The 26,670-nt window shown below is 42.7% G+C and overlaps 1 protein-coding gene across 3 annotated transcripts in view; it reads left to right on the forward strand.

Annotated features, from left to right (window-relative positions):
• The window catches only part of NSF (N-ethylmaleimide sensitive factor, vesicle fusing ATPase), a 187,089-nt gene that overhangs the window by 121,057 nt on the left and 39,362 nt on the right, over positions 1–26,670 (forward strand). For all 3 annotated transcript variants that reach the window (XM_073325854.1, XM_073325855.1, XM_073325853.1), the window contains exons 13-16: positions 12,192–12,287; positions 13,011–13,167; positions 15,639–15,772; positions 26,218–26,284. In XM_073325854.1, the coding sequence (XP_073181955.1) occupies positions 12,192–12,287; positions 13,011–13,167; positions 15,639–15,772; positions 26,218–26,284 (454 nt within the window). The remainder of the gene's footprint in view (positions 1–12,191; positions 12,288–13,010; positions 13,168–15,638; positions 15,773–26,217; positions 26,285–26,670) is intronic.

The following is a 26,670-nucleotide window of genomic DNA, read 5'->3' on the forward strand; positions in this document are numbered from 1 at the left end:
TACAAGGAAGAAAGTTGTCTCATCCACTGTCCTCACCAACAGTCAGATCTGCAGACTCCAGTGGGATCTGAGACAAGCTGGTTTCTTTTTTCCTTGTGCACCATCAGGAGTAAAGGTTCCAGAGGCCAGGCTAGGCCCTCAGAGACATCTGTTCAGTCTTGGTGACGGTGGACTTGCACAAGAGTAACTGTGATAACAACTTACTAAACAATTCTGATGATGCACAAGAAGTGGAATCCAGTCCACTTCCCCACAGTTGTGCTGTTCTTACAAGTATAAAAAGTGGTAAACATTCCTTTTGCATAGGGTGATACCATTTCAGAGCAGAACCACACTTGAAATGCTGCCTACGTGCATGTAGATCTCTGCAGCATCCATAATGTGTTTATAAATGGTCTCCTCATATAGGATTTCAGAATGAAATGAGGATGTCCTGCTCTTAGTGTTTGTGATTTATGAAGGTCGTTGTGCGTTTAACTAGAGAGATAAGGACCGTGAAATGTCAGCTTAAGACGGTAAGGAAATTAACCAAAATGTAAAAAGCGCCATTTGATATTTGATAGTGTTGAAATACAGATTTATTAGCTCATACAGGTGTAGGCTGAAAGACACAGATTCTTTGCCCAAGTGACCAAAAGATGGTGTGAATATAATGAAAAGGGAGGGCCTTTTACATTGACACATACTGCTCTGATTTTTTAGAAGGAAACTAAGGTGTTTAAAAGCCTATTTGCTTTCTCCATTTGTATTTTAAGATAATGTATAATTCTTAGAAAGCCATCTTGCATGTAAGCTAAACAAATCCTTTGGTTATTAGCAGAGGAGAGTTCTGGGCTGTATTAGCTAACCATGTATCTCTATTGGAGATGTTGTATTGAATGGGAAAAGAGGCTCCCGCATCCAATCAGAACAAGCTATGATGTAAAAACCCACTGAGGGGTTCTTTTAAAGTTCAGAGTATAAAAAGCCATATCAGTCAATTTTCTTTAGTGGGGGAGGGAGTGTCAGTGGGTTTCTTCATGCTTGGTGTCGAATTGAGGAGTAATTAGTGGGACAAAGTGATGAAGATTCATTTGGTCAAACTCATTGAGGGGGTTCTCACCAGCAAGAATTCCTTATAGATTTAGAACCACTGTAAACTAGCTTGCAATTGATAACTGTAGAGAATGTTTTAGAAGTTTATTAGAACCTGCAATTAGCTTTATGACTGCAGAGTATTAAGAGATTAAAAATTTGGGATAGAAAGGACTCATTGGATCATTTAGACCATTCCTCTCATCAGTATGACTCTAACCCCTGAGATTGGACATGTCGATGTTAAAGTATAAAGGTGTTGACTGTTTTTCCTTTTTAGATCAAAAAAGCAAATAATATCAAGCATCAAATGTAAGTTCTCTTTTTGGACGTGTTATGTTTAAATTTAGTTACTCTTTATCACACAAATATAGCTGACCCATGCAGTCATCCTTATCCTAGGGCTGAATTACTTAAATTGTTCAAACCTCTGCACAAGTTCCAGTTGTTCTGATGAAGGTTTCAAATTGTCTCTTCAATTATAACTTTCGAAGGTTACCTGTGACAGTCTGTTTCAGTCTGGCACATATGCATGTTCTTTGTCAAAGGGTTCTTAAGCTAAGCATTGATAGGCAGAAAGGGAGTATAAATGGCCATTCAAGCAGTAAGAGAGACAAGGTGGGTGAGGTAATATCTTTTGTTGGACCAACTTCTGTTGTTGAGAGAGACAAGGTTTTGAATTTACAGAGCGCTCTTCTTCAGGTCTGGAAAACTAACTCAAAGCAGTTGGTATTTTTAGAAGGCTTGATCTTCCAGTATCATTTTCTTAGATTTATCTCCCAGAGATGTTTTTCCTGAGCTATTGTCAGGTCTTCTGACCTGTTCACTTTGACAAGTTCACCTATTGTTCAGAGACACTTAAAAGGCGGTTAAACCTTTTTACAACTCTGACCCCTTCCTCTAGTAAGTTCTCTGCAAACAGCTAGGTTCATCATAACAGGCTCAATGCTTAAGGAAAACTGAAAAGTCTAAGTAGCATAATCAGGCCTGTGTAAGGTTCACTCACGGTCAGACCAGTGTAAAAATCTGTGTGCTTATCATTGCCATTCCAAGCAGAATGAAAGCTGCAATCCCGTCTTCTCTCTGCCTGTAGAAAGAACTTGCTGGATTGAGATGCAAAGCTCCTCAATAAGGGGAGTTTGAAGGTTCTGATTTCCTTTTTGGAACTATAATGTTGGAGCTGAGCATCCACAGTTCTGGCTAAAATCAGTGTGTGTTCTGGCATTTTCACCTGATCTAATCTTCTCTGTATGCTCTGCAGTTGTCGTGAGCCTGGCTGTAGCTGGTGTGATGCTCATACAATTGTTCCAGGGATGGAGGACATTTTTACTATTTCTGATGACTGTGCTAGAGTTACTCCCTGGTAGCATAAACAGTGCTACATAGAGTGTGATTTAAATGCACATGCATTTTACAAAATACCATCTAAGGTGAAATCTACCCAGGAGTCTAATTCAGACAAGAAGAATCTCAACTTAATACGTATTACTACAAATATTTTTGATCTATAAAATTACCCAGAACCATTGATCTCTTGCTTTAAATCATATGCTTATGTTCTGCTGCACCTTTCTTACTTGTCAGCCTCGCTTAATTTCTTCATGCAAAGAAAGTATCGTAAGACTAAAATGAGATGGCAGAGTGACAGAACTGCATCTTCTGTGCATATGGGGTGAGGTTTTGCTGTTTTACCGCCTTACAGGAAAATCAATCTGACTTTTGCACTGCCAAGAAGAGACCTTCACTGCAGTTGTTTTATAGAGACATTACTGCAGATTTATCATATCTTTTCACCTGCCTCCATGTTGTTAAGTGCCAGGTTAGAAAGAGGCTGATGTCTTGCTTAGTACCATCAGTCAGTGAAACTAATTTGTTGCTACGAGGCATTAACAACTTCTCTGTTCCTTTTCTCTCTGTGGTGCAGATGGGATCAGTCCAGTGCCTCAGGATGTATCTTATCTCTTTGCCAGTGAAACAGCTTCCTTAAACTCTTATTTCATCACCACATAGTTAAAGCCTTTTAACTCCTTGAACCCCTAGCTGGGATTGGGGGCTGTAGGGTACTTCAGTGTATTCTATTCAGGCCAGCCTGTGTGTCCATGTGGAGAGGGCTATAGAGTTATACGTGGTTTTTTATTAACTTGGTTGGAAAATAGATGCAAGTGGAAGTACTTGGAAAGTCAATCAGAAAAAAAATGACATAGTGGCTAAATAGAAAAGCTTTGGCCATTCTTTTAGAAATACACATGCGATAGCTGTCCAGCAGCACATTCATGTTCATAACTAAATGTCGGGCATTTGCTACTTAGAATTTCTCTTTGAAAACATAGTACTTTTGAATAATTGTTGTTTTCTTTTTGCGTAAACAATTTGCAGTAGAGTGGTGTGCCTAAATATTCTGTACCCATATTATTGCCCCTTTATAAATATTGCACAACATAAAATAGAGAGCAAACATTACATACTGGCTGGAATTTTCAAAAACACCTGAATAATTTAGGAGCACAAATTCATTTAAAATCAGTGGTTTCAGAGTAGCAGCCGTATTAGTCTGTATTCGCAAAAAGAAAAGGAGTACTTGTGGCACCTTAGAGACTAACCAATTTATTTGAGCATAAGCTTTCGTGAGCTACAGCTTAAGTGAGCTGTAGCTCACGAAAGCTTATGCTCAAATAAATTGGTTAGTCTCTAAGGTGCCACAAGTACTCCTTTTCTTTTTTTTCTTTTTTTTTTTTTAAATCAATGTGACTTGTGCTTAATGGTGTCAAGTTGCAGTGGGGGAGGTTTAGGTTGGATATTAGGAAAAACTTTTTCACTAGGAGGGTGGTGAAACATTGGAATGTGTTACCTAGGGAGGTGGTGAAATCTCCTTCCTTAGATATTTTTAAGGTCAGGCTTGAGAAAGTCCTGGCTGGGATGATTTAGTTGGGGATTGGTCCTGCTTTGAGCAGGGGGTTGGACTAGATGACCTCCTGAGGTCCCTTCCAACCCTGATATTCTGTGATTCTACGTCACTTAAGCTCTTTGGAAAATCTCCCTCAATGAGTTTGTTAAAACTATTGAAGTTATAAACTTTAAAAGCAGTGACTAGAAGGGAAGACGTAATGCCCTGCTTTTGGAACTTGCTAAGGAGAAATACCCATAGAATGTATTAATTGGGCACGCCATCTGCCTTTGCTTTCTGCTGCAGTGTGGAGTGAATACTTTTCTGAAGCCCATGGCAATGTTCAGTTTGTTGGCTGATATTAGGCCTACAAAGTAGTGGTCATGAGCCGGATATGATGAGCTCCCATTTATCGAGCCCTCTACAATCACCACATAGAATCATAGAATCATAGAATATCAGGGTTGGAAGGGACCCCAGAAGGTCATCTAGTCCAACCCCCTGCTCAAAGCAGGACCAATTCCCAGTTAAATCATCCCAGCCAGGGCTTTGTCAAGCCTGACCTTAAAAACCTCTAAGGAAGGAGATTCTACCACCTCCCTAGGTAACGCATTCCAGTGTTTCACCACCCTCTTAGTGAAAAAGTTTTTCCTAATATCCAATCTAAACCTCCCCCACTGCAACTTGAGACCATTACTCCTCGTTCTGTCATCTGCTACCATTGAGAACAGTCTAGAGCCATCCTCTTTGGAACCCCCTTTCAGGTAGTTGAAAGCAGCTATCAAATCCCCCCTCATTCTTCTCTTCTGCAGGCTAAACAATCCCAGCTCCCTCAGCCTCTCCTCATAAGTCATGTGTTCCAGTCCCCTAATCATTTTTGTTGCCCTTCGCTGGACTCTCTCCAATTTATCCACATCCTTCTTGAAGTGTGGGGCCCAAAACTGGACACAGTACTCCAGATGAGGCCTCACCAATGTCGACATAGTAGGACCAGTCATCAGATAGTAGATTCCAGCACAGTTTTGGGAGGGATCAAATAAGTGGAACTTGTAGGCCTACCCAATCACAACCAGGCAATGTTGGCTGTTGGGAAAGTCATTGAGAACCGACCTTGTGGACGGTGTTGGGTGGCCACTGATGTCTCATGACACACAACAAAGGTCATGAGTATAGCACTTCCTCCATTGGGCTAACCAGAACGTGCCGCTACATTTGGCATCGTAGAGGAAATGTTGGTCTTCAGTGAAAGCCCAGGATACTACCTGTTCTCCAGCATGGTAGTTCTTATAGCCACGTGGGCTGTGGTGGCTATTGAAATCGTTGACGTGGATGATAGGATGGCTTGGTGTTGGTAATGCTGGACATAGCTGTTCCATTAATGGTGACTTGTACATGTTTTTGACTGTCAGATCGCCAATCTCGATGGTGACTGAGTAGGGGTTTGTAATAGGCATGACCTGGATGGAATCCTTAAAGTCATATTTTACATGCATCGCAAGTGCATATTTGGGGTGATGGCTTGCAGATACAAGGGCATATCTGGTAATCTTAGATTGTTGGCCTTCACTCTCTGGGTGTGTTTCTTGTAGTGCAATGACATCAATGTTTTAAGTCCTCAGGATCATTGCTATGTAATCACACTTTGCGTTAGACAGACCCTTGATGTTGAGCTGTGTAATTTGCAGCAGTGGGCCTATTTGAATGAAGGTTTGGCCCTGACATGGGCCATTATTGCTGTTGTATTTCTGACTAGGAGGTCCCTTAAGGACGTTTGGTTGCCAATTTGATGACATTTGTTGTGCTTTTGCATGTAATAGGGGAGACCATGTGAAGGTTGTCATCTTCTCCCCCACAACAGCATTGCTTGAGTCTTTGAACTCAGCAGGAAGAATAAGGTGGTGTTGAAATGGTGACGCACTAGAATTCACAAGGTTGAGCTGCAAAGCCTGGAAGCTCCTTTGTCCTTTAGACAGTGCGGCTCCAGCGGTATACAAACCACCTCAAATAAGTACAGATGGTATCTTCACACAGTTAATTTCCAACTCCTGTGTGCTGATGAATAAAAACATCAGGCAGCAAGTCCACAAATAACTTTATCGCACCCTGAACCAGTGCCAGTTGTCTTCACCCCTTTCTGCCCCCTACACAATAGATCAAGTGGACAAGGGTCTCTCCAACACTAAGTCCAGGAAGACCACAGGAATGGATGGAATATATCTGGAATGCCTGAAGGAAAGGCAAGAAGGTGACTGGCAGACTTCTCCAGCAACATCCAATCATCTGGGATAATAACAAAAGAGTAGAAGGTAGCCAAGTTCATAACCATTTTGAAGTCCAAAAAAGAGGCTACCAATCTAAAAACTACCGGCCCATCTCTCTCATTTGCCGTTGTTATAAACTGTTGGAGCAGCTCCTACTTCAGAGGTTACAGCCAACACTGGAGCAACTGGTCCCCAATGAGCAAGCCAGATATAGAACCAGTTGTAACTGCTGTGACCAGGTGCTGGCCGTAACCAGCTACATAGAATACAGCTACCAGCAAAAATTAAGAACAGTGGCAGCCTTCATTGACTTTCTTCTGCATACAGTACTGTGTGGCACAAAGGTCTCCTGCTGAAGTTATCATTAGCTTTCCCATGCCCATCACCAACAGACTCATCACCGGGTTGCTGAGTAACAAGAGATTCACTGTTCCCCTTGGTAAATCTGCCAGTAAATCATGGAGATTGAACAACGTTCTTCCACAGGGATCCATTTTAGTGCCCACACTGTTCAGGCTCTATACCAGAAACATTGTGGTCATGTCATTCCACATAAATTCATTTATGCAGAGAACTTTGTGCTAGAAACGCAAGTGCCCTCTCTGGAGGCCACAGAAAAGGTCATGATCAACCATCTCCAGATACTTGAGATGTATTTCAAAGCTTGGTGACTGAAACCCAATATTTTGAAAACACTTGTCTCTGCCTTCCACTTGAATGTCAAGGAGGCCAAAGTGTTGCTGAAAGTGGGCTTTTGTGGTTTGCCTCTTTCATGTGACCACAATCCACAGTACCTTGGGGTTTCACCCGATTGGATGCTGAGCTATTGGCAACACCGAAAAGAAGATAAAGAAAAGGATTAACATCATCCGGAAGCTTGCTGGCACATTCTGGGGATGTGATGTACACATGTTTTGAACATTTGTACAAGCTCTGGCCTTGTCAACAGCAGAGTATTGCATGCCAATTTGGCGCAACAGCTCCACACCAATCTCGTTGACACTGAAATGAATGCTGCGCGCGGTATTGTTAGTGGCTCTCTCAAATCAGTACCAATACTGTTGCTTCCAGTTTTGGAGAGCATTGTGCCAGCCAACATCAGGAGAGGCATTGCAGTGGTCCAAAAATACAATTAAGGTCCTGGCTGCTCCGGACCTGCCAATATACCAAAGCTTCAGTGCACTGCCACCCTCCAGTGTACTGCTCAAATCGGTGAAGCCTTTCTGGATACACGTGTCAATGCTACAGGCGAATGGAAAGGATGCCAGCACTCGCTGGCTTGGCTTGTCTGTCCCAAACAAAGACCTGACTGAAGATCCAACAAAAGAAATCCTAGGATTTTGCCTTCTCTGTAGGCAGTGGATTGTACTCCAACTGTATTTGGACAATGCACAGAAGGTGTGGATATCTCCTCCATAAATGGAAAATCAAAGAATCACCAAATTGTGACTGCAAAGGACAGATTTTAAGTGATTATAAGGGATACCAAATAGCTCAAAGCAGATTACTGAGTAAATAAAACAAAAATGCAAACTAATCTTAGTACACTAAAGAAACTGGCTACAAGTAGTAATTTCTCACCCTAAATGTTGTTTTAAGTAGGTTGCAGAGTTTCTTGTAGGCAAACTGCTCTTGGTTGCAGCTTAGAACTCCAGATATTCCTTTCATAGGCCAGACACCTTCTAGCCTGGGTCCAGTCCTTTCTTCCCCAGATCAGGTGTTTTCAGCAGTCATCTTGGGTGGGGATTCAGTGCATATGGTGGGAATCCTTTATTTCCCAGTTTGATGGGATTCAGTACCAGGTGACATAATCACATGACCCTGTAGTGTCAAAGCAGCATCCGAGGAAGTTTCTCAGGAAGGTGGGAGATTAGCAACTTCAAAATCCTATTGTTCTCCCTAATGGCCCATGCAGGCTGATTGCCTGCTGTCTGGTGGGCATTTCCCAGGTGTAAACACAGTTGTAATTGTTACATAGTTAATATTCCTAATTTCAGATACAGAAATGATACCTGGATAATCATAGTCAGTACATCATAACCTTTCCAGTGATACCATTTTGTATAAAACATATCTTAATTATGCCATATTCATGTAATAACATCATCTCTATGAAGAATACGGGACATAATGTCACAGAAGGATCTTCTACAACCTCCCTAGGCATCTGTTCCATTGTCCTCCTGTTCTTACAGTTAGGAAGTTTTTCCTGAGATTTAATCTAAATCTGTTATGCTGGAGTTTGACCCCATTGCCTCTTGACCTGCCCTCTGTGGCAAAAGAGAACAACTTTTCCCCATCTTTTTAGGGCAGCTTTCAAGTATCTGAAGACAGATGATATTCATGTCCCTCCCTTAATCTCCTCTTTTCCAAACTAAACATACACATTTCCTTCAGCCTTTGCTCCTATGGCTTACATTCCATCCCTTTGATCATCTTTGTTGCTCACCTCTGGATCCTTTCCAGTTTCTGTACATCCTTTCTATACATTGGTGACCAAAATTTGACACAGTACAGCTGAGGCCTAACTAGTGGTATTATCACTTCCCGTGACTTACGTGCTATCCGATGAAGTGAGCTGTAGCTCACGAAAGCTCATGCTCAAATAAATTGGTTAGTCTCTAAGGTGCCACAAGTACTCCTTTTCTTTTTGTGAATACAGACTAACACGGCTGTTACTCTGAAATCAGTGCTATCCACTGTTAATGCAACCTAAAATTACGTTTGCTTTTTTTGGAACAGCATTGCAGTGTTGGCTAATGTTGAGGTTGTAATCCACGACAACTCCCAAATCCTTCTCGGCTGTGCTGCTGTCAAGCCAGTTATCCCCCATTCTGGATTTGTGCATTTTATTTTTCTTCCCTAACTGTAGCACTTTACTTTTGTCTCTTCTGAATTTCATTTTTGTTGTCTATAGCCCAGCTCTCCAGTTTATCAAGATCCCTCTGAATTTTTGCTCTGTACTCCCAAAGTGTTGGCAACCACTCTCTGTCGTAGGCAAATTTGATCAGTATGCTCTCTGTATGTACATGCAGGTCATTAATAAAAGTGTTTAAACAACACTGGAGCCAGAACAGATGCCAGGCACAGCCCCACTTGAGACCTCCCTGCAAACTGACATCATCCCATTAATAATTTATCTTTGTTTTCAGTTATTTAACCAATTATATATCCACTTTATGGTAGTTATGCCAAGCTTGCATTTCTCCAGCTTACTTGTCAGAATATCACGTGGGACTGTTTCAAAAGCCTTGCTGAAGTCCAAGGTATGTTGTGTCCACCACATTCCCCCATCCATCAGATCAGTTACCCTGTCAAAGAAGGAAATCAAGCTGGTTTGGCATGACTTGTTCTCAGTAAATCCATGAGGACTTACTGGAGAGATTTAGGTTGGATATTAGGAAAAACTTTTTCACTAGGAGGGTGGTGAAACACTGGAATGCGTTACCTAGGGAGCTGGTGGAATCTCCTTCCTTAGAGGTTTTTAAGGTCAGGCTTGACAAAGCCCTGGCTGGGATGATGTAATTGGGGATCGGTCCTGCTTTGAGCAAGGGGTTGGACTAGATGACCTCCTGTGGTCCCTTCCAACCCTGATATTCTATGATTCTATGACTCACCCCCCTTCATCTTCCAGGTATTTGCAAATTGAATGTTTTATATATTGCTCTAGTAGCTTCTCAGGTATCAAGACAGGCTGGCGGGTCTGTAGTTCCCTGGCTCCTCCTTTCCCCCCTTTTAAAGATGGGCAGTACGTTAGCCTTTCTCCAGTCTTCCAGCACGTCTCCTGTCATCCATGAGTTTGCAAATATTTTTGCCAGTGGCTCCGAGATTTCTTCAGCTAATTCCTTCAGCACCCTTGGGTGAATAGAATCTGGCCCTGCTGGTTTGAATTCATTCAAATTGGTGAGAAGATCTGACGTGTTCTTTACTTATCCCGATCGGCGTCCCTTCCCCTGTGTTGTCTATGAAAACTTTGCTAGTCATCTAGTCACATGTTGTTTTTTGTGAGAAGGCTGAAAGCAGCTCTGCTTCTCCCTTGAGCAGTGGTCCCCCACCGTACATTGGGTAAGCTTAATTCAGTTCTCTTCAAAGGTTCCAGATACACATCCCTGGAACCCATTAATCGCTAGTCATCCTGTGCCTGGTTTGCATATGAGCCAGAGGCAAGGTAAACTTTTCCCACTTTACCAGTGAACAGCCCTGGTCTAGTAATGCCACCTCTAGGAATCATAGGGGAGTCTGGTCTCCATGGCCCATCCATGACTCTGCCTCTCAGTTGACACTCAGTGAGGGAAAACACTCATTGATTGGACTTGTCAGATGTGTCCATCTTGTCTCAGGGTGCACAGACAGAAATTAAATTAAAATACTCAACAACACATGCAGACAACTTACTCTCACTCCAAGAGTTAATGCTGCCTTCACAAGTCACAGCATGAGATGTTTAGGTGGTAATGAGTTTCAGGTACTGTCAGCACCTCGATTGGATTTGGGCCCGGTGAATGTCTTTGAATCCCAAATACTAATCTCCTGAGCCATCCAGCTTGGTGCATTTAAATGACCCTGTAGACATTGATGGTGCCTGGTGTAGTAAGGGTCAGAAGTCATTTTAACTGTAAAATATGTACAGTTTGGAGATAAAGAGCAAAATCTATTTAAGTCCCAAAGTAACAAATATAAAAATAAATCTTATATTATGGGAAATATGTAGAAAGGATCATGAAATCTGTCCAAGGTGTGTTGATAGACACATCACCTGATGACAGTAAGTAAAATGAAGTTACTGTGTAATGCATCATGTTCTTTCAAACTTGACTTGTACTTTACCACTTTATAGGAAAATCATTTTTTTCAAATTTTGACTTCCGTCCCCCTTTATACTTACACCTTCTCCTTGTATCTGCGAACCTCTGCTCAGGGTCGGCAGGCAATTGTGGCAGTGGTGCCAGTAGTAAGAACCAGTTCTTTTATCTATATCGTGTTAAGACCTGAAAAGTTTCTTTAAATCCACTTATGACTCCTGATTGCTGCCCAGGGCAGTCAAGATTTCAAAGTGCCGTAGACCTATCAGCTAATCCTAGCCAGTGAGTGTGGTTTGTACAGCAAGGAGCTGTACACATTCTGATGAAAAGATTCTGCAGGCTGTGAGGGCTGTTTCCTGATAATATGTTGACAGTGAGTTAAAATGCACTGTGTTACCTGTGCATTTCATTGTGACTGACAAGCCATTTGTAAGGGGTGAAAAGGGCTCCAGAGTCTCTGCCAGTCTAGGATGTATATACCCCTGCTCACTACTTTTTAAAGCTTGCCTGTTAGTTCTTGGGAGGGCTGAACTGAAGGAAATGGGAGTCCTTTTTAGACCTGGAAAAGGCAATTCTTGATGTGAGGCTGTGTGTGAGACTTCCCAGCTGGGTTCAGCTCTTCTAAACAATATTAATAGTGCCATTTTTAGGAAGGCAGTCTGATTCTAAATTAGAATGGGCTCTCAAGTATGGTTCATCTGATACACATATAGGAAAAACAGCAAAAAACCAAACATTTAGGGTTTTAAAATTCCCACGTAAAGACAGTTCTTGAGGGGTTGGGTGGGAGCATGATCAGAGTGGAGAAATGGGAGCCAGGAACTCCAGGACCACATCTTGTGAGGTGCTGAACACTCTGCAGGATCAAGCCCTTAAACTCCATCCCTCAGTTTCCCACCCTGAAAAATGTTAATATTAATGCTTCACAACCTGACATGTGAGAACTAGCTAATGGCTGTGATTCACACTGGAGATGAAAACTACTCCAGGAGTACTCGATATTCATGTTTGAAATGTGTTGTTAAAGAAGATTTGTTTTAGGTTTTATTGGTGTATAATTAGCTACAGAATCAAAATCCTATGAATACAGAGAATGATGTTCAACACTGCCTTTGAGATAACTTGTACTCTGAGACTGTATGTTAACCCATTTCCTTGTAATTTAATTAGGCCACCACCAAAGTGGAAGTGAATATGGAGACGGCAGAGTGTCTGCGGGTGACAAGGGGAGACTTCTTAGCCTCTCTGGAGAATGATATCAAGCCGGTGAGTGGGACCTATTTAATTCATATAATAAAGCAGTGAGGCAAGGAGAAGAACTTGTGCTTCCTTAATCAATGAATACAGCAACCACTTCAAATCTGTGCACATGCACAAATGTAATGTTGCAGCATGGCTTTTGAGATCATTTCTGTGGCTTAATAAAATTGAATACTGTTCAACATGAATGAACTGAGACTCTGTCTCTTTCCCATCATTTTAGGGCTCTGTTCTGCAGCCTCTCTGCGCATGGGAAGTGTCAAATAGAGCGATTGCAAGAGCGGACCCTTCACTTTGCAGTACATACTAGTTGGTCGTTAGCCTAATCTCATTGAAATCAATGAGAGATTTGACATTGAATTCAGTGGCAGGAGGATTAGGACTCTGATGAAGAGAACTTATCTTTTAGTAAAGTGTAGATGATTTCAGAACCTAATGGTAATTTACATAGGGGTAGATGATATTGTACTTGATTAGAAGTTACCATTTGCTAAATAGGCAATAACATCTTATTCTATGGTCCTTTAAGATAACCTGTACTACATCACTGGTAAATGTATGATTTAACTGCTCACTCAGTTAAAATGTGTACCAAAATCTCTCATAATTATATTGAAAAAGCCCACCACAGCTCCTGTTACTCTAGTTTTGTCCTTGCCCTTGCCATGTTTTCCTGTGATCAAACAAAACTCACTATTGAGAATATTTTTTTCATCTTCCGAAACACAGGCATTTGGAACGAACCAGGAGGATTATGCAAGTTACATCATGAATGGCATTATCCAGTGGGGAGACCCTGTAACAAGGGTGCTGGAAGATGGAGAATTGCTTGTCCAGCAAACCAAAAACAGTGACCGCACTCCGCTGGTTAGCGTTCTTTTAGAAGGTGAGTTTAGGGGTACTAATGTCTGAAAGTGAGTAACACACACAATCCAGTCTGTGCAGTTATCACATACAAGTACTTGGATTAGGCATCCAGTAGTATGTGAAGTCCACTTATCAGAAAGAAAAGTATCATTAGTACCTGGCAAAATGACTAGATGAATTAATGTTGCATCAGATATTAAAATAGGTTTATCTGGTTCTGAGGGAGAGTAGGACATTGTCCATCCTATGGCTGCTCTTGAAACACTAGAGCGGGGTGAATAATTTGTAACTAATAACCTGTTCGATCAGTTTTGACTTTGTTTGTAACCAGCCTGCGAGCAGATTGCAGTTACCTTGAATTGATTTGATACCTTGAATAGAGGGGGAATGATTTCCACTCTCTTTGGCACTGGTGAGGCCACATCTGGACTACTGCATCCAGTTTTGGGCCCCCCACTACTGAAAGGATATGGACAAATTGGAAAGAGTCCAGCGGAGGGTAGAGAAAATGATTAGGGGGCTGGGGCACATGACTTACGAGGGGAGGCTGAGGAAACTGGGCTTGTTTAGTCTGCAGAAGAGAAGAGTGAGTGAGGGGGGATTTGATAGTAGCTTTCAACTACTTGTAGAGGGGTTCCAATGAGGATGGAGCTTGGCTGTTCTCATTGGTGGCAGATGACAGAACAAGGAGCAATGGTCTCAAGTTGCGGTGGGAGAGGTCTAGGTGGGATATTAGAAAACACTATTTCACTAGGAGGATGGTGAAGCACTGGAATGGGTTGCCTAGGGAGGTGGTGGAATCTCCATCTTTTAGAAGTTTTTAAGGCCCGGCTTGACAAAGCCCTGGCTGGGATGATTTAGTTGGGGATTGGTCCTGCTTTGAGCAGGGGGTTGGACTAGATGACCTCCTGAGGTCTCTTCCAACCCTCATCTTCTGTGATTGTATGATATGTTACTTGAAGTTATTCAGTGAGTAGCTCCTGAGAGTAACTCTTTAGTTTGTTGCTTGTTCGTGAGCAGTTTGTTGCTAGTGTGTGACACCTACACATTCTGTATTATTCGTTCATTTGGTTCGGCATGTAGCATGTATGTTATTTTTTTTTGATACCTGGTTGAATTGGTATCAGGGGTTAGCCGTGTTAGTCTGTATCCTCAAAAACAGCCAGGAGTCTGGTGGCACCTTAAAGACTAAGATTTATTTGGGCATAAGCTTTCATGGGTAAAACCCCGCTTCTTCAGGTGCATGGAGTGAAAATTACAGATGCAGGCATTATTATGCTGACACATGAAGAGAAGGGAGTTACCTCACAAGTGGAGAGCCAGTGTTGACAGGGCCAATTCGATCAGGATGGATGTAGTCCATTCCCAATAATTGATGAGGGGGGTGTTAATTCCAGGAGAGGCAAAGCTGCTTGTGTAATGACCCATCCACTCCCAGTCCCTATTCAAGCCCAAATTAATGGTGTTAAATTTGCAAATGAAGTTTAGTTAGGCAGTTTCTCTTTGAAGTCTGTTCCTAAGGTTTTTTTGTTCAAGTATGGCTACTTTTAAATCTGTTATAGACTGTGCAGGAAGATTAACGTTTTCTCCTACTGGCTTTTGTATGTTACCATTCCTGATGTCTGATTTGTGTCGATTTATTCTTTTACATAGAGACTGTCCGGTTTGGTCAATGTACATGGCAGAGGGGCATTGCTGGCACATGATGGCATATATCGCATTTATAGATGTGCAGGTGAATGAACCCCTGAGGTGTGGCTGATGATATTGGGTCCTCTGATGGTGTTGCTAAAGTAGATATGGGGACAGAGTAGGCAACGAGGTTTGTTACAGGGATTGGTTCCTGGGTTAGTGTTTCTGTGGTGTGGTAAGTAGTTGCTGGTGAGTATTTGCTTCAGGTTTGGGGGCTGTCTGTAAGTGAGGAATTAGGTTTCTGGTGTGAGTTTCCAGTTACAAATTCCACTTTTGCCTTTCGCAGGTATTTTCAACATTTACATAGAATTCCTGCGAGCCCACTCGTTTGCAAATGCACAAGGGGGCATGAATGTAATTTAAGAAAATTCATTTAAAATCCAAGCAAGTGTGTCCAATGTTTTGCAGTAGTCAGCCAGCTCAATAAGACACACAGCATCTTTTTGGTTCTTGGGTTTTTTTGAAAGTCGCACTCCTTGGAGTCCAAATAGTCTCTGTAAATCAGGGGTTCTCAAACTTTTGTATTGGTGACCCCTTTCACACAGCAAGCCTCTGAGTGCGACCCCCCCTTATAAATTAAAAACACTTTTTTTTATATTTAAAACTATTATAAATGCTGGAGGTGAAGCGGGATTTGGGGTGGATGCTGACAGCATCTTTCTATGAGTAAAGAGTCACTTCAAAAAGTCAAGTCCCTGTGAATAAGATTATTAACTTGCTCAAGTCCATATAGTTTACCTTGAGCCTTGCAAAATCTATTTTTCCCTCTTTCTGACTTGTATCTCTTCCTTTGTACAGGTCCCCCACATAGTGGAAAGACTGCCTTGGCAGCAAAGATTGCAGAAGAATCCAACTTTCCATTTATCAAGATCTGTTCTCCTGATAAGACAATTGGCTTTTCTGAAACTGCTAAGTGCCAAGCTATGAAGAAGGTACTGTGGGTATTACTGTAATTTATCTGAACCTGATTCTTGTGCACTCTGACATGGGATTGAAAAATGACTTTGCCCTAAATTGTGCTCTCCATTCTGAAAGTAGACTTACCCCCTAGCTCCTCCCCTTCCTTGTATGCATGCTCTTGTTTAGCAGGCTGGGGGCTATTGACGTAGCATTGATCTTATAAACTACCATCAGCAATATGGCTGAAATCTGAGTCAACCTCAGTATCTTTTTAACAGTGTGCAAAGTCAAGCACTCAAAAGTTAGGAAATGCCAGAATTAAGGTTGCCTTAATATGGCCCCCTCGTGCATATGTGTTATGAGACAGTCTTTAATTATATGATTGCATACTTTTTTCCCCCCAGGACCCTTGCCTCATTCCGTGCTCAGGATGGACCATGCTTTAGGGATGAATAGGGGTTGTGTAACAAAGGGGACTCCTGCCTTTTCTGTTGCTGAAGTTGGAGGGGTGTAGTGAATAAGATTGGATTTCAGGAATAGAAAGAATGTTCTCATGGTTAAGGCGGTTGAATGCTGCCCTGGCAAATTGGATACCATCTCAGCAATAGAGTTCGTAGGTGAAACACTTAAAGCAAACTTTTAAGAACATAAGAACGGCCATACTGGGTCACACTAATGGTCCATCTGGCCCAATATACTGTTTTCTGATAGTGGCCAGTTCCAGATACTTCAGACGAAATGAACAGAACAGGGCAGTTGTCACATGATCCATCCCCTGTCTTCCAGTCCCAACTTCTGGCAGTCAGAGGCTTAAGGACACCCAGAGCATAGGCTTGCATCCCTAACTATCTTGGCTAATAGCCGTTGATGGACCTGTCCTCCATGAATTTATCTAATTCCCTTTTGAACCCAGTTATACTTTTCATCTTCACAACATCCCATGGCAACGAGGCTAATTGCCTCTCTCCACTGTGAAAACTGACCATTTATTCCCAACCCTTGTTTCCTGTTTTTTAATCAGTTACTGATCCATGAGAGGACCTTCCCTCTTATCCCACAACTGCTTACTTATCATAAGAGCCTTTGGTGTGAGACTTTGTCAAAGGCATTTTGAAAGTTCAAGTACACTATATCCACTGTATCACCCTTGTCCACATGTTTGTTGACCTCCTCAAAGAATTCTAATAGATTGGTGAGGCATGATTTCCCTTTACAAAAGCCGTGTTGACTCTTCCCCAGCATACTGTATGTCTGATAATTCTGTTCCTTACCATAGTTTTAACCAATTTGCCTGGTACTGAAGTTAGGCTTACCAGCCTGTAATTTTGAGGATTGCCTCTGGAGCCTTTTTAACACTTGTCATTACTTTAACTGTTCTCGAGTTGTCTGGTGCAGAGGCTGATTTAAGTAATAGGTTACATACCATGTTTAGAAGTTCTGCGATTTCCTTCAGAATTCTTGGTTGAATACTGTCTAGTCCTGGTGATCTATTACTGTCTAATTTCTCAATTTGTTCCAAAACCACCTCGATTGACATCTTATTCTTGGACAGTTCCTCAGATTTGTCACCTAAAAAGAATGGCTCATGTGTGAGAATCTCCCTCATATCCTCTGCAGTGAAGACAGTTGCAAAGAATTCATTTAGCTCCTAGAAATAGTAGGCAAGGTCCCCTGGAAAGAAATTAGGAAGAAAAGGAGTTGAAGGGGGTTGGCAGTTCGTAAAAGTATGTAATACTAGAGCCTCGATGTCACGCTATTCCAATGCCGAGGAATGATCAGAAGAAACACAGGAAGCCAGTGTGGCTGCACAATGAGCTTTTTAACTATGTAAAACCCGAAAGGGATACATACAGGAAATGGAAGGAGAGGCATATCACCAAGCAAGTATACATCGGAGTAGCACAAATGTGTACTGACAAAATCAGGAAAGCCAAGGCAAGGAATGAGTTACATTGTAAGGAATGTTAGAGACAACAAGAAGAAGTTCTACAAATTTGTCTGGGGAAAAAAAGGAAAGATCAAGGACGGTGGGGTACCACGGCTCAAGGGAGCAGGTGAGCTGGTAACGGAAGATGTTAGGAAGGCAGAGCTGCTCAATGGCTACTTTGCTTTAGTCTTCTCTTAGAAAATAACATGTGACTGGATGACTAGCAAAGTTTTCAGAGACAAAAAAGGGGAAGGGACGCTGATTGGGATAAGAAAAGAACACGTCAGAGATCTTCCGACCAATTTGAATGAATTTAAATCAACAAGGCCAGATGCTATTCACCTGAGTGTGCTGAAGGAATTAGCTGAAGAAATCTGGGAGCCACTGGCAATAATATTTGCAAACTCAGAGATAACAGGAGACATGCTGGAAGACTGGAGAAAGGCTAACGTACTGCCCATCTTTAAAAGGGGGGAAAAGGAGGAGCCAGGGAACTACAGACCCGCCAGCCTGTCTTGATACCTGAGAAGCTACTAGAGCAATATATAAAACATTCAATTTGCAAATACCTGGAAGATGAAGGGGTGAGTCCTTATGGATTTACTAAGAACAAGTCATGCCAAACCATGTCCTTCTTTGACAGGGTAACTGATTTGGTGGATGGGGGAATGTGGTGGGTATAATAAACCTCGGACTTCAGCAAGGCTTTAGAGACTGTCACACGTGATATTCTGATAAGTAAGCTGGAGAAATGCAGGCTTGGCATAACTACCATAAAGTGGATGCATAACTGGTTAAACAACTGCAAACAAAGATAAATTATTAATGGAATGATGTCAGATTTGAGGGAGGTCTCAAGTGGGGCTGTGCCTGGGATCTGTTTTGGCTCCAGTGTTGTTTTACTCTTTTATTAATGACCTGCATGTAGGTATAGAGAGCATACTGATCATATTTGCCTATGACAAGCTAGGGGGGTTGCCAACGCTTTGGAGCACAGAGCAAAAATTCAGAGGGATCTTGATAAACTGGAGAACTGGTCTATAGACAACAAAAATGAAATTCAGAAAAGAGAAATGTAAGGCCCTACACATAGGGAAGAAAAACCAAATGCACAAATCCAGAATGGAGGATAAATGGCTTGGCAGCACCCTTGCTGAGAAGGATCTAGGTGTTGTGGTGGATCACAACCCCAACATGAATCAGCAATATAATGCTAAAAGAAAAGGAGTACTTGTGGCACCTTAGCGACTAACCAATTTATTTGAGCATAAGCTTTCGTGAGCTACAGCTCACTTCATCGGATGCATGCTGTGGAAAGTGTAGAAGATCTTATTATATACACACAAAAAGCATGAAAAAATACCTCCTCCCACCCCCTCTCCTGCTGGTAATAGCTTATCTAAAGTGACCACTCTCCTTACAATGTGTATGATAATCAAGGTGGGTCATTTCCAGCACAAATCCAGGTTTTCTCACCCCCCCCCCCCACACACACGAACTCACTCTCCTGCTGGTAATAGCTTATCCAAAGTGACCACTCTCCTTACATTGTGTAGGATAATCAAGGTGGGCCATTTCCAGCGCAAATCCAGGGTTTAACAAGAACGTCTGGGGGGGGGGGGGGGAGACAGGGGGTAGGAAAAAACAAGGGGAAATAGGCTACCTTGCATAATGACTAAGCCACTCCCAGTCTCTATTCAAGTCTAAGTTAATTGTATCCAATTTGCAAATCAATTCCAATTCAGCAGTTTCTCGCTGGAGTCTGGATTTGAAGTTTTTTTGTTGTAAAATAGCGACTTTCATGTCTGTAATCGCGTGACCAGAGAGATTGAAGTGTTCTCCGACTGGTTTATGAATGTTATAATTCTTGACATCTGATTTGTGTCCACTTACTCTTTTACATAGAGACTGTCCAGTTTGACCAATGTACATGGCAGAGGGGCATTGCTGGCACATGATGGCATATATCACATTGGTGGATGTGCAGGTGAATGAGCCTCTGATAGTGTGGCTGATGTTATTAGGCCCTGTGATGGTGTCCCCTGAATAGATATGTGGGCACAGTTGGCAACGGGCTTTGTTGCAAGGATAGGTTCGTGGGTTAGTGGTTCTGTTGTGTGGTATGTGGTTGCTGGTGAGTATTTGCTTCAGGTTGGGGGGCTGTCTGTAGGCAAGGACTGGCCTGTCTCCCAAGATTTGTGAGAGTGTTGGGTCATCCTTCAGGATAGGTTGTAGATCCTGAATAATGCGTTGGAGGGGTTTTAGTTGGGGGCTGAAGGTGACGGCTAGTGGCATTCTGTTATTTTCTTTGTTGGGCCTGTCCTGTAGTAGGTGACTTCTGGGAGCTCTTCTGGCTCTATCAGTCTGTTTCTTCACTTCCGCAGGTGGGTATTGTAGTTGTAAGAATGCTTGATAGAGATCTTGTAGGTGTTTGTCTCTGTCTGAGAGGTTGGAGCAAATGTGGTTGTATCGCAGAGCTTGACTGTAGACGATGGATCGTGTGGTGTGGTCAGGGTGAAAGCTGGAGGCATGTAGGTAGGAATAGCGGTCAGTAGGTTTCCGGGATAGGGTGGTGTTTATGTGACCATCATTTATTAGCACTGTAGTGTCTAGGAAGTGGATCTCTTGTGTGGACTGGACCAGGCTGAGGTTGATGGTGGGATGGAAATCGTTGAAATCATGGTGGAATTCCTCAAGGGCTTCTTTTTCATGGGTCCAGATGATGAAGATGTCATCAATATAGCGCAAGTAGAGTAGGGGCATTAGGGGACGAGAGCTGAGGAAGCGTTGTTCTAAATCAGCCATAAAATTGTTGGCATACTGTGGGGCCATGCGGGTACCCATAGCAGTGCCGCTGATCTGAAGGTATACATTGTCCCCAAATGTAAAATAGTTATGGGTGAGGACAAAGTCACACAGTTCAGCCACCAGGTTAGCCGTGACATTATCGGGGATAGTTTACACACAACAAATCCTGTGTCTTGGCAGGGGGTTAGACTAGATGACCCTTGTGCTCCCTTCTAATCATATTATTCCCTGCAACAGTCTTATCTTTCTTGAGTGCTCCTTTAGCACAGGGGAGTCAATAAGTGGACCGTGCGCCAAATTCGGACTGCCAGACACTTTTGAATAGACCCCAAAATCTTTTTATTCACTTATTTTTATGATTTTCTCTGGAATCTGGACCTTGACTATAGTTTCACCAAGAAATTTGGACCGTGGCCAAAAATAATTGACTACCCTTACTTAGCACCTCGATCGTCCAGGTGGCCCCCTGATTGTTTGGCAGGCTTCCCGCTTCTGATGTACTTCAGGTTTTTTTGCTGTTTGTTTCTGTGTCTTTTGTTTGTTGCTCTTCAATTTCTTTTTTGGCCTGCCTAATTATACTTTTACATTTGGCTGAGATTAAGCTCTTTTCTCTATTTTTTTCAGTAGGATTTGACTTCCAGTTTTTAAAAGATGCTATTTTGCCTCTAACTGCCTTTCTTACTCTGTTGTTTAGCCACGGTGGTATTTTTTGGTCCTCTTTTTTTAAATTTTGGGTATATATTTAATTTGATCCTCTATTATGATGTTTTTAAAAAGTGTCATGCAGCTTGCATTCATTTACTTGTGACTGCTTTTTTAAATTTCCATGTAACTAGCTTCCTCATTATTGTGTAGTTCCCCTTTTTGAAGTTAAATGATACTATGGTGGGTATCTTTAGTAGTTTTCCCTCCTAGAAGGATTTTAAATTTATTTGTGTTATGATTGCTTATTGAGCAATTCAGCTATATTCACCTCTTGGACCAGATCCTGTACTCTTCTTAGGATTAAGTCAAGAATTTCCTCTCCCTTGTGGGTTCAAGATTAGCTGCTCTGAGAAATAATCATTAATGGTGTTTGGAAACGTTATCTCTGCATCCTGTCCTGGTGTGACATGTACCCAGTAAATATGGTGATAGTTGAAATTCCCCATTATTATTGTTTTACATATTTGTAGCCTCTCTAATCTACCTGAGCATTTCACCATCACCATCCTGATCAGGCGATCGGTAGTATATTCCTACTATTATACGCTTATTAATCAAGTATGGAATTTCTATTCATACAGAAGCTATGGTATGGACGGATTCATGTAAGGTTTGTACTATATTTGGCTCTGTTATTTCTTTCACATATAGTGCCACTCCCCCACACAGGTGGTCACTAATTGTCTGTTCCTCATTTTCTGGGTGCTTGACTTGAGATCCTGGAGGTTGATTTGCAGAAGTGCTGTGAACGCTCTCAGCTGCAAGTGAAGACACTGGGAGTTGTCTTTTGAACATATAAAGTACTAAGAACTCTGAATAAGTAGATTTAAGGTGTCTCACATTGGGCACCCCCAATTACTGGAAACTTCTGACTTTAATCGGTCTCTGCCTCTGTTGCCCGTCAGTAAAAGGGAGATGATAATAGCCCCCTAACCTTCCAGGGATGTTGCCACGATAGGTGGATGATTGTGAAGCACTCATATGCTGTAGATATAAGTGCCATAGAAAAGCCAATGAGGAAATAGATAATTCTGTCTTCTGTGCAGAATTTGAATAGTATGCAGTAAATAAACCATGAGGACACACACACTGAACAATGAGGCTAAAACGAAATATTGAATAATTGATCATTCAGTGTGCACTGTCCATTCTGTGCACTGAATTAGGCAGTGTCCTATAGGAGAAAAAAAAGTGATAATGTAATTAGACTGATTATGCATCTGCATCAATTAAGGTTGCATGGCTAAACTTAATCTTGGCATTTCCTAATTTTGCGTGCCTGACTTTGTAACCTTCATGTTCTTTTAACATTTTTGTGTGTAATATAATTTGTGTGTATGTATAACATTCTACAGCACACTGAAACATGAATGTGTGGGGATGTGGAAGAATACATAGGAAAAAGGAACTGGCTGGAGCCTACAGCCTGGGGATAATCAAGAAGGCATCACCTTGCCCTGAGGGGCTGTGTTTTATATGAAGAGGAAGCACAGAGAGAGAGAGAGAGAGAGAGAGGAATAGAAGCCAGGCAGGCTGCAGTGGGTAGCAGTTTTTCTCTGAGGCACCTGGAGACACACCTGACCTGATTCAGAGATTTTGTTGACTGTAAGTTTGCGGAGCACTGAGCCAGGATCTTGATGAACTGTTACAAAGATTCCTGTCTTGAAACCTGATTAAAGGAGGCATTGCATTTTACTAATAGTGTGTTGGCTTCTCCTTGCCCAGGGCTATTAAAGTGAGTCTTGGGGAAACTAAGGTGTGGCTATTCCATGGGTGTACTGAGGGACTGTCCGCACCATTACACATTGTGTCTGAACAGGGACTGAAAACTCCCTCCCAGCAAGGAGGGATGAGAAGGCAAAGAGGTGCTCGTGCTATCCATGGTGATGAAATGTCCAACTTCCCAGGCTGGAGCAGACAGCCACAGCGACAACCCCAGAAGTTCTGGTCTCAGGCTTGGTGAGGGGCCCAGTGGTTTCAGGAGCAAGAGGACACAACTCTGAAAGGAAAGGAGACCTGTGTCCTGCCAGTTGTGTGCACGGACTGTCACCAACAGGGGCATATAAGTTGCGTCTGCCACTGGGAAACCTGAGACTGTGGAATTCTGGCTGATGTGGGGCACTGAGAATCCTGGGGAGGTCTGGACTGTTAAGGATGCTGGGCCCCAGACAGCTGCAGAAGCTGAAGAAAGTACTTGAGGGGTCTCAGTTTTAGGCCAGGAAGGGTGATACCATAGTAGTCATTTGTTTTAGGTGTGGGGAAGAAGGGCATGTCAGAAGACGCTGCCCTGCAAAAACTTCGTGATGATTATGGGGAAGTAAGAGAGTGTAGTAGGGAAGCTACAGAAGCTTCCAGTGTGGGTAGGGGGCAGTGAGCTGTAGGGGCCAAGGTTGGCCATGGATTTCAGACTTTTCCCCACTTACCAGGAATGCCTTAACTCAGTCCTCTCACCCTCAGAGAATGAGTGTGGGGAGCCTGAAGAAGACAGTTAGCTGCTCTGAAAGGCAGCAGAGTTCCCGAGCTGGGGGAACTAGGGAAAAGACCAAAATGAGGTCAGTGATTCTGGGGGCTCTGATAGTCTTGAACAGTTAGATTTGCAGGCCCAGATGCACATTTTCCAGCACAACCTGGATAAGCAACAGGAAAAAATTCAGTGCTTTAAAAGACAGACAGCCATTTGGTTGTGGCTAAGATGGGGCAAATTAATGCACACGCTGAAAAGCAACTGCAACATTCCTCTGAGGAAACTCCAAGTTGGCCTCCAATTGAAGTAATTGAAGAAAGAACAGTAGTACTTGCATAAATGGGTGAAGTCTCAGCTGGAGGAGAAGTGGAAAACTTTGCAACTCTGGGGAATTCTGGACATTGGGGAACACAACTTCTGGTCTCTACATACTTTGGTGACAAAGACAAAAATATGGCCAACGGACTTGGACTTCCTTGGGGCTGCTAAGCAGGAGGTGCTCTGCCGCTTGGAGGAAATGGTTCAGGGGAAGTGGTTAGGTCAGCAGCTCTAGTGAAATCAACTAAGAAACTTATCCTATTGAAGTGCCTATGTGGTCAGAAACTGACAGTAAACTTTGCCCTGGGCAAGGGCCTGGGAGGGAGATAAGTGAAAGAATGTGTGTGTGTGTGTGGGGGGGGAAAGGCTACAGCCAACCCTATGGATACCACAAAGGGGGTACTCTCCTTTTAAGGGACAGGCTGGAGCCTGCAGCCTGGGGATAATCAACAAAGCCCTGTCCGGCTTTGGAGGCTGGGTCATATATAAACAGGAACAGGAGAGACAGAGAGAGGAGTAGAAGCCAAGCAGGCTGCAGTGGGTCGCCATTGCTCTCTCAGGCACTTGGAGGCACACCTGACCTGATTCAGAGAATTAAGTCTCAACTGTAAGTTTGGGGAACCCTGAGCCTGGATCCTGATGAACTGTTATTACAATGATTCTTGGAGTGAAACTGGATTAAAATGGGAAGTTGTGTTTTACTAATTGTACGTTGGCTTCTCCTTGCCCTTGGTGGTTAAAGTGAGTCTTGTGCTACTGCCCTTGGGGAAAGTAAGGTAGTGCCCACCTGCAAGGCCACCCGGGTCTGCAATGGGGCGCTCAGTCACTGCCTGCACCATTACAAGGAAACTGTGAAATCAGTTGAATTTAATAGCAAAATAAATAAGATAAGCCTCAGCATCGGTTGGATTATTCATTTCTTCTTCGCGTGCTTGCTCGTGTCGATTCCATTCTAGGTGTGTTCGTACACAGTCGTCGGAGACTTTTGCCTTAGATTTTTTGCCCGGGATGATGATGGCTTCGATAGAGCAGTGCTGCAAGCCGCTAGACTGAACTCCGAGCCCACCTCCAAGGCTACTGCTTGTGAGTCACCTAGAATGGAATCGACATGAGCAAGCACTTGAAGAAAAACAGTTACCTACTTTTTTGTAACTGTTGTTCTTCGAGATGTGTTGCTCATGTCCATTCCATTACCTGCCCTCCTACCCCGCTGATGGAGTTGCCAGCAGAAAGGAACTGAGAGGGCGTAGGGTTGGCAGTGCCTGTTATCCTGATGCATGAGCGTGGCACTCCAGAGGGCGCTACGGCCAACCCTATGGATACTGCAAAGGCAAAAATCTCACACAATGTGCACGTGGGTGCACCCATACTTAGAATGGAATGGACATGAGCACCACATCTTGAAGAACAGCAGTTACGAAAAGATAGGTAACCATTTTTTTCATACTTATTTCAATAAAAGCCTCCATTTGTAATTTAAATAAAGCTGCCACCTCAGAGTGCTGCAGATCACCGTTGTTCTTGCTGTGTTGGACATGGGACTGATATGTAATAATCTAGAAATACTGATTGGTATTAATTTATCAGTACTGCATGTTACCAGGTCATGAGAAATATTTACTAAAATGTTTATGGTGTGGGAGTTGTTTTAATAATAAGGTGTTAGAGGGAAGGTAACACATGGGGTTCCGATGAAACACCTCCTGGCAAACAGTGCTGAAGGTTAAGAAACCATACCTGTGCTGTTAAGCTGGGAAGATGCTGCTTACAAGTGCCAGCTAATTTACAGAGCTGTTTTGCCCAGACTGAGAACTAACAAATCAAAAGACACTAAAGAGTTAAAAAGGTGATTCTGGGTAGAATGGGAGGCAGTTGTTGGGGGCTGTTTTGGGGGAAACAGACAGATACAGAGACTGGATAGGTCTGAAGGACAGGCTCCTTCCTAAGCTGTCAGGGAGATGGTAAGCTTTACGTAAGACAGACAAGCATATAGGCCTTTTAATGTTTCATAACCCCTTTTTCCTGTAATGTGCTGGGATTTTGAGTTACATGTTCATGCTCTGCCTGTTTGGTTGATAGACTGACCTCAGCCATCCTGAAACGGTTTGAGGTGCAGTCTGATGCATGGCATCACAAAAGTACACAAGGCCATGTGTCCAAGGAACTCGAGGCATGTTCATATGTATATAATTGGATGGTCTTGGAGATCTCTCATGATGAGATTTGTGACAATAATAAATTGTTTTTTTCCCTAGATCTTTGATGATGCATACAAGTCCCAGCTCAGCTGTGTAGTAGTTGATGACATTGAAAGGCTCCTAGGTGAGTCATAGAATTTTGGTTGCACCATGCAACAGACAACGTAATGTTACAAACCAGAAATGATTCAGGAACCGTAAGTGTGTATGGAGTCTAATCTAAGTATGATGATTCAAGAGCCTTGAATTGATCCTCCATGTTGGTCTAAACATGTATCGTTTCTGAAGTCCAGCAGTAGTAATCTTGTCCTCTACCTCAATGTTGGCTTCATCTTGTTGTAAGGTATTTGAGCTGGTCCTTGTGCTCCAGCCTCCATGTGTATCATTTTAACTAAATGAGATTTATAGGCTTAATTAACAAGTCAGAAAGGGGCCTGATTCTTCACTGCCTTGCACCTTTGAACAGTCATTTGCAACCGTGTAAAATAGTACAGTAGAACCTCAGAGTTA

This window comes from Lepidochelys kempii, chromosome 27 (assembly GCF_965140265.1).
Source record: "Lepidochelys kempii isolate rLepKem1 chromosome 27, rLepKem1.hap2, whole genome shotgun sequence".
NCBI classification, from domain to species: Eukaryota; Metazoa; Chordata; order Testudines; family Cheloniidae; genus Lepidochelys; species Lepidochelys kempii.